This window comes from Octopus bimaculoides, chromosome 24 (genome assembly GCF_046866305.1).
Source record: "Octopus bimaculoides isolate indiv1 chromosome 24, ASM4686630v1, whole genome shotgun sequence".
In the NCBI taxonomy this organism is placed as follows: Eukaryota; Metazoa; Mollusca; class Cephalopoda; order Octopoda; family Octopodidae; genus Octopus; species Octopus bimaculoides.
In genome coordinates this window covers 27,677,301-27,686,240 of record NC_142951.1, presented here as the reverse complement: position 1 = coordinate 27,686,240, position 8,940 = coordinate 27,677,301, and the positions used below count along the sequence as shown (strand labels likewise).

General features: G+C 39.9%; 1 protein-coding gene across 1 annotated transcript in view; it reads right to left on the bottom strand.

The window, feature by feature from the left end:
* Positions 1 to 1,050: 1,050 nt before the first annotated feature.
* LOC106877440 (RNA polymerase-associated protein CTR9 homolog) overlaps positions 1,051 to 8,940 on the bottom strand; it is a 38,199-nt gene continuing 30,309 nt past the window's right edge. Inside the window, exons 18-23 of the mRNA XM_089340907.1 lie at positions 6,934 to 7,079; positions 5,622 to 5,693; positions 4,919 to 5,054; positions 4,477 to 4,605; positions 2,479 to 2,624; positions 1,051 to 1,312 (exon numbers count right to left, since the gene is read on the bottom strand). Coding sequence (XP_089197033.1) covers positions 1,066 to 1,312; positions 2,479 to 2,624; positions 4,477 to 4,605; positions 4,919 to 5,054; positions 5,622 to 5,693; positions 6,934 to 7,079 — 876 coding nt within the window. The 3' untranslated portion in view covers positions 1,051 to 1,065. The remainder of the gene's footprint in view (positions 1,313 to 2,478; positions 2,625 to 4,476; positions 4,606 to 4,918; positions 5,055 to 5,621; positions 5,694 to 6,933; positions 7,080 to 8,940) is intronic.

Sequence of the window (8,940 nt, the reverse complement as noted above, 5' to 3'; positions counted from 1 at the left end):
GTGCACACATTTCAATTCTACCACTAATAATTAGTGATAAGTTCTACTCAGTTCTGATCAAATAGATATCAATGACCATTCCTTCTTTTTAAGCATATGTCCAGGACTATATAATCCACTGGTCCTTTTTAAGACGATTTAAGTTTTAGGGAGATTTTGCTGCTAATTCCAGCATGACAAGTGACGACTCCCTCACTGGTTCAATTAATACTTCAGTTTAGATTGGGAAAACTTGATTAATACTAATCTCGTTCACATGGACAGGCAGAGAGGAGAGATAAAGAAACTAAAAACATCCCACATAATTTTTAAGACATCAAAGAAAAACATCAAGTGTATATACAGGGTGTCCACAAAGTCTGGGTACATGGGGATTAACACATACTTCAAGAAATTATTATTTCTTATGTTTAATTGTTTATGTTATGATTTTATTTACTCCATGTACCCACATGGGGATTAACACATACTTTAAGAAATTATTATTGTGGAGGCGCAATGGCCCAGTGGTTAGGGCAGCGGACTCGTGGTCACAATTCCCAGGCCGGGCGTTGTGAGTGTTTATTGAGCGAAAACACCTAAAGCTCCATGAGGCTCCGGCAGGGGATGGTGGCGAACCCTGCTGTACTCTTCCTCCACAACTTTCTCTCACTCTTACTTCCTGTTTCTATTGTGCCTGTAATTCAAAGGGGCCAGCCTTGTCACACTGTGTCACGCTGAATATCCCCGAGAACTACGTTAAGGGTACACGTGTCTGTGGAGTGCTCAGCCACTTGCACGTTAATTTCACGAGCTGGCTGTTCCGTTGATCGGATCAACTGGAACCCTCAACGTCGTAAGCGACGGAGTGCCAACACACACAACATATATGAGATTATTACTTCTTATATTTAATTGTTTATGTTATGATTTCATTTACTCCATGTACCTAGACTTTGTGGACACCCTGTATAATAAATGGAGATAGATACTAACTTTTCTTGGGTAACCTGATTAATGCTAATCTAGTTCACATGGACAGACAGAGATGAGAGACACAGAAGCTAAAAACTTCCTACATAAATTTTAAGACATCAAAGAAAAACACCAAGTGTATATATATATATAATAAATGAAGACAGCAACTAACTTTTCGTCAATCTGTAGTTTTTCTCCATCATCAGAATCACTGCCTTCGCTTGAGGAAATGAGTGCCTTCGACACAACTTTACGCCTCTGTTTAGCTGTCAAGCCATCATCCTCCTCCAATCGGAGTTTCCTTTTCGACTCCTTCAGTTGGCGGGGTCTTCGCTGACGCGGCTCTTTCGGTGGCCTGAAATCAAAGAAAGTTAAGACAATTTAGGGAAGAAATACTCACAGAGCTGACGCCACCAATTTCCATCACATCACACAGTGGAGGCAGAGGTTACACATTTCATAAAGTAGGTATTAGCATGTATGTTCTTTTATTCTTTTACTTGTTTCAGTTGAACAAATCAAGCCCAGGATTTTTTCCTTGAGTCTAGCACTTATTCTGTTGGTCTCTTTTGTCAAACTGCTAAGTTACAGGGACGTAAACACACCAACACTGGTTATCAAGCAGTGATGGGGGGGGGGACAACCAGACACACACACATATATGACAGGCTTTTTTCAGTTTCAATCATCCACTCAGGAGGTTTTGGTTGGCCTTTCATCCTTTCAGGGTTGATAAATTACGCACCAGTTGCATACTGGGGTCGATCTAATTGACTGACCACCTCCCCACAAACATTTTGGGCTTTGTGTTTAGAGTAGAAAAGATTATTCGTATCATAACTTTTGCCAGCTTTGGTCACACTGTGTAATACAATTATTATCCTTAGGTAGCAACTGTTATTTCCTATTTGCTTACTGCTAGAAAATATGAGAAATGGTTAATATTTCCTTCAAACTTTGCTTTTCTTACATTTATTCAAATCCCAAAGAATCCCTCTCAACACATGGCTATGATGCTCCCCCACTACTTCTGCTCATGATCAGAGATGCACATATCGTCAGCCACTAAGGGACATGCTCAACTGGTTTCAGGTCAAGCAACTGACAAGTAAATCTGTGGTATTGAGCAGAATATTTGCCATAACGATATTTCTGCTTCAGCAACTCTGTGCTGAATCTGTTTGAAATGTAATGGAAAATAAGTCTGTTTCAAAACATTAATATCCAGGTCAGAAAAGCAAAGTTTGAAGGGAACAGAAAAAACACTTACCGACACACATACACACAAAAAAAAAAAAATGTTATACACTGTTGTCACCAAAACCCCACCCTCATCATCATCAGCAACAGATAAACACCTTTGTCCATCACTGTCGTTAGTCTTACTCCCTCCCCATTATCTATATCTGATTCTCACCATCTTTCACTCATGCCTATCATCACCGCATCACTAGCATCACAGATAACATCCAATGTAACTTATTCAACAACATCATCATCATCATCATCATAATCACCAACCTTCTCTTTCGTTTCACCTTCTTCTTCATTTCGCCATCAGATCCCATCTCTTCTGATCCACTGCCGCCACCCTTACGTCTCTTCTTCTTACGTGGCATTTCATCACCGGAACCATCTGTCACGATCTCATCGTCATATTTCTTTTTCTGTGAAAAAAAAAAAAAAGAAAAAAAAAGAAAAACATTTTTTAAAAAAGATTCCTCCTCCTATTAAACGGCATATGAAGACTGAGCAGGGACCCACAGCTAGCCCTAATTTAACTGGGTGTGAGAATTGGGGCAGAGACCTACAACTGGTCTTAATTTAGTTAGGTGTGAGAATTGGGGCAGAGACCCACAGCTAGCCCTAATTTAACTGGGTATGAGAATCGGGGCAGAGACCCAGAGCTAGCCCTAATTTAACTGGGTGTGAAGTTTGGGTGACAGACCCAATACTGGCCTTAATTTTGTTTTGTGAGAATTAATTTGGTCCGGTTTGAGAATAAGGGGAGATACTCATAGCTGGCCCTTAATTTGGTCAACTTAAACCCTTTAGCCTTCAGATTATTCTGTCAAATGTTCTGCTTATTTATTCACACTCTTTTGAATTAATTATACATTATCTTATAGCTCTGAGATTTTGATGAGGCAACTGTTAATTTTTAGAATGATATTATAGGGTTGGTGCGAGAGGCCACATCTGGCCAGTTTAAACACTAATGGGTTAATGATGCAGGGCAAGTGAAATTTGTAATTCCGACAATTGTCCATTGGGCTATCAAACGGCAGTGAAACATGGCTGCTGTTGTTTTGCTTCATGCAGACCTATGTTGGAAAGCATCTGTAACCATCCTAGCCTGCTTTTTCAGCATGTAGGACTACCTTATTTCTTATTTAAAATATCTGTTTTTTTTTAATGATGATAGTGTAATTCGAGGGAAATTTAACTACTATTTCTAACAGATTGAACAATGCATAAAGGCTCTCACACTAGTAAGAAATCATGGGCTTTTGTTCAGACATGGAAATTTGGATGAAGAAATGCAAAATGCCTTGCTCAGTAATATAATACAATGTGTGTAATAAGGATTGAACTTATGATCCTATGGTTAGTAATCTGGCAGACTTATCTCGAACACACAAATGGCTTCCAGCAGCAGCAGAGCAAGAGATGAACAATTCTCCTTCCTAAACTGTGACAGAACTGGTAAAAATTGTTTTACTTATTTTAAAACTTCATCCTATCCTAATTGCTAATATAACTTATTACTTTGAAACCTATCAAACCCTTCTCAATCAAGTATTATTATGAAATCCGAACATTTCAACTTTTATCATTTCCTATTACCATGAACTTCGTTGAATATTTGGGTTTTTTCTTTTTTTAGCTTATTTTATTGCTATGAAATTTTGTCCTGTACATTCATTTTCTCATAAACTTTTACTTTTTTATATATTTACCACTGAAAAACAAAAATTGTTGAAACTGGTATGAGATTTTAATAAATTTGTAAAACAAAAAAAAAAAAAAAGCATTTTAAGCATTTTGTTTTAAAAGCCAGTGCATTTTCAACCCTGAAACCCATTCTTACACCCACCCACCCACATATATATATATATATGATTTTCATAATTTTAATGACCATTTTCCATGCTTGCATGGGTTGGACAGAGTTTATCGAGGCAAACTTTCTACAGTCAGATGCCCATCCTGTTGCCAACATTCACTTGTAAGGTAATGTTTCCCATGCTCAGAAATGTCTTTGCTGAAAACTGGGAATGAACAACACTGGTTGTATGACAATAACAATCATTTTACAACTACCATTTGATGCAAAGACAAGGAAACTGTAACGCACACATGTACAAAACAGGCTTCTTTCAGTTTCCACCTACCAAGTTCTCTTCCTCCACCTCAGGCTTTGACCGACCTGGGGCTATTGTAGAAGACACTTACCCAAGGTGCCATGTAGTGGGACTGAGCCCGAAACCATGTGTGGTTGGGAAGCAAACTTCTTACCTTGCGTTTGGGTTTCTCCTCCTCGGCTGCTTCAACCTCTTGAGCCAGTTTCTTGGCCTTCTGTACAATAACAGCACGCTGTTCTGCTAGACGTCTCTCCTTTTCTTCTTTCTCTTTCTGCCTTTCCATCTTGAAAAAAAATAGGACAGAGAGAGAATTAGTTATTGACAGAGATATGGAGCCAGAGTATGAGTAAAAAAAAATATTAAAAAAAACAGGAAAAATAATCCAGAATCCTTGTCCAGTACCGGATCGATCCCAAAATCTAATCAGTTTATGCCAGTCATGAGGCCAAACATCCCTCAAAGTTTCATCTGAATTCATCCAGTGGTTCTCAAGATATCTTGTCCATGGGCAAACAAACAAATGCAACTGAAAACAATTCCTCTGCCTTTCCTAAGGCAGAGGTAATAATAACAAATGCAAGATGTGAAAAACTTACAATGATCTGTTGCTGTTTCTGGTGATGGGCTTCTCTGGCTTGCTCCTGTTGTTTCCTAACTTCCTTCTCCTGTTCATCGATCTGTCGTGCTCTGGCCACATGGTATTGGGCTTGGCTCAGCAAATCATGACATTGCCTATAAAACAAGAACCAGAACAGCAAACTTTATTAAAATGCTATCACACAAAACCTCTCTATTATATAAAATAGATTTTCTACATAAGCAACCCTTGTTTGAATGCAGCGAACGAAACTGTGAAGTTGTAACTTCATAACTTTATAGTGACATTACAATTTCAGCTTGAAATCTTTTTCACAGAGCATGAATCAGTTCTTTAAAAAAGCATACAGTTACAACAGTGTTATAAAAGCCTTTTTACTATATAAGCACAATGTATGAAATTTTGTGGGAGGGTCTAGTTCATTACACTGACCCCAGTACTTGATTGCTACTTATTTTATCAGTCCTGAAAGGATGAAAGGTTATGTGATTTTGGTGGAATTTGAACTTAAAATGAAAGGGCAGAAGAAATGCTGCTAAGTTGGTAAATTACCAACAGTAGATATTGGTAAAGTTTGTTTTTATGTTTGTCTTTTTGGCAAAATTTTTCAAGTTAAAATTAGAGTTGCATCTTCCAGGCCAGAGTGTCCCTGACACTAGAAAATACAAAAAAAAAAACAGGACAAATATAGGAAGCCTTACCCTGCTTCTATGGCAGCTTGTGCCAGGTCAAACTTCATACGGTCTCCATGTTGACCGAGATACATGAAGTATCTGGAATAAAAAAACAACAACGGTAACATCAAGTCAGTAAAATACTGGTTTCAAATTTTGTCACAAGGCCAGCAATGTTGAGGAAAGGGACTGGTTGATTACACTGACCACTCTGGTACTTAGGTTATCAACCCTGAAAGGATGAACAAAATACAGCTAAGCATGTAATTTGTCTACTTGATCTTTATGGACTGCCATGTATAATAGAAATCCTCACTGATAGAGATTTACGTTGGTTGGACATTCGAAGCGAGGTCGTTGCCAGTACCGCCTGACTGGCCTTCGTGCCGGGGGCATGTAAAAGCACCCACTACACTCTCTGAGTGGTTGGCGTTAGGAAGGGCATCCAGCTGTAGAAACTCTGCCAAATGAGATTGGAGCCTGGTGCAGCCATCTGGTTTCACCAGTCCTCAGTCAAATTGTCCAACCCATGCTAGCATGGAAAGCTACAATAGTATTTTAAGAACCCTTGAAAAAATGTTGCTTTAGATGTATGTATTTGTATGTATTGCAAGAAAAACAATTAGGTTTCTTGCTCTCACATTTTACATAACTTACACAAGTGAAAAACAAAATAGGAATCTTGAAAGAAGTTTCTAGAAAACTAGTTTTTAAACGTTGTTGTACTTGGGGATGGTGATATTGCCAGTTTAGCCAATAAAAACACACGCACTGTATATTTGGTGTTAATTTGCTCCAGCTTTATATTACATTACATTACATTAATCCTATTTCAGCCAGAGTTCTTTCGTCACACTTCTGTGACCTCATCAGTGGTCCTTTGCTTTCTTCTTTCTTATGTGTGTCTCACCGTGCTAACTATCAGCCATTTTGTATTTTGTATTCCTATTGTATGTCTATTGTATAAAAAAACTATTGCATAGTTTTTAAACACTGAATAGCTATAGGGGGGAGGGGGCACCAGAATAAAATAGCTATCAAAGGGATCCATAGGTAAAAGATGGTTGAAAACCCCTGGATTCACAGAATGTAGTTCTAGATAAAAAATAAAAAAAATAGAAGGATTGGTTGTTAATGAAACATCTTTGATCAAAAGGCCTGTTTGATCAAGGTTGATTTGGGGGTTAAATGACAACAATAACAGGTTGCAATATTTCACCAAAAAGGAGAATTATATATATATATATATATATATATATAGTACTAACTGATCAGATATACACAACCATCTTTATCTGGACACAGGCAATAAGGATGAGCTATTGTGTAAAGAGTTTACCTGTGAGCCAGTTTCAGGTCCTCAACTGCACTCAACACAGCTTTCAGGTTACTTTTCTCGTCCTTCAGTATTGACATTGCAAGCTTCTGCTGCACCAATGCAATATTGTACAATAGCACTGTGTCGCTGGGAGAAACATGACGTGCCTGGAAAAAAGAAAACACAAAATCCAACATACAGATTATTTTGTTAGAAAATCAAAACCTGAAAAACAAAAACAATGGCATACATACATTGTCTGTCTGTCTGTCTGTCTCTCCCTCCCTCCGCCCACCCCTCCAAATCCATCCATCCATCCATCCATCCATATCAGGACATTTCTGTGATACACGATCTCTATTTCTTTACTTGTTTCAGTCATTTGACTGCGGCTATGCTGGAGCACCACCTTTTAGTCGAGAAAATCGACCCCCAGGACTTAGTCTTTGTAAGCCTAGTACTTATTCTATCGGTTTCTTTTGCCGAACCGCTAAGTTACGGAGATGTAAACACACCAGCACCGGTTGTCAAGCAATGTTAGGGGGACAAACACCGACACACAAAGATACACACACACACACATATATATATATATATATATATATATATATATATATATATATGACCTTGCCCTAATTGCGGAGTCACTATCAGAACTAGAGGAGAAGTTTCAGGTGTGGAAGCAAGGTCTAGAATTGAAGGGCCTTAGAGTCAACCTAGCTAAAACCAAAATCCTAATAAGTAGGAAGGTAGATAAAACACAAACCCCTTCAGGTAGATGGCCCTGCTCAGTATGTAGAAAAGGAGTAGGTAGTAACTCTATAAGATGTACCCGGTGCAAGCTATGGACACATAAGAGGTGCAGCAACATCAAAGGCAGGTTAACTAGCAAGTTAGTTTTTGTTTGTGGCAGATGTTCAGGTGCAATAAAGACTGCAAACAAACAGGAAACAACTTCTATCTCATTCCAGGGTGAAAAACTAGAGGTAGTCGATAGCTTCCGCTATCTGGGCGACCAAGTTAGTAGTGGGGGTGGGTGCGCTGAAAGTGTAGCTGCTAGAATAAGAATAGCCTGGGCAAAGTTTAGAGAGCTCTTACCCCTGCTGGCGACAAAGGGACTCTCACTCAGAGTAAAAGGCAGACTGTATGACGCATGCGTACGAACAGCCATGCTACATGGCAGTGAAACATGGGCTGTAACTGCTGAGGACATACGTAAGCTCGCAAGGAATGAAGCCAGTATGCTCCGTTGGATGTGTAATGTCAATGTGAATACCCGTCAGAGTGTAAGTATCTTGAGAGAAAAGCTGAACATTAGAAGCATCAGTTGTGGCGTGCAAGAGAGACGATTGCGCTGGTATGGACATGTGGTGAGAATGGAGGAGGATAGCTGCGTGAAAAAGTGCCACACCCTAACAGTTGAGGGAACCCGTGGAAGAGGTAGGCCCAGGAAGACCTGGGCTGAGGTGGTGAGGCAAGACCTTCGTACATTGGGCCTCACCGAGGCGATGACTACGGACCGAGACCTTTGGAAATGGGCTGTGCGTGAGAAGACCCGGCAAGCCAAGTAAGATCGTTGCCAGTGCCCCTGGACTGGTTCATGTGCGGGTGGCACATGAGATGCACCATTTTGAGCGTGGCCGTTGCCAGTACCGCCTGACTGGCTCCTGTAGGATTTTCGAGCGAGATCGTTGCCAGTGCCCCTGGACTGGCTTGTGCGGGTGGCACATAAAAGACACCATTTCGAGCGTGGCCGTTTTCGTGCGGGTGACACGTAAAAGCACCCACTACACTCTCTGAGTGGTTGGCGTTAGGAAGGGCATCCAGCTGTAGAAACTCTGCCAAATCAGACTGGAGCCTGGTGTTGCCATCCGGTTTCACCAGTCCTCAGTCAAATCGTCCAACCCATGCTAGCATGGAAAGCGGACGTTAAACGATGATGATATATATATATATATATTGATTGACCGTTGACTGAACACTATTCAATTTTTTTTCTCCGTGTTTTTCTCCTTGTCTCCGTATTCT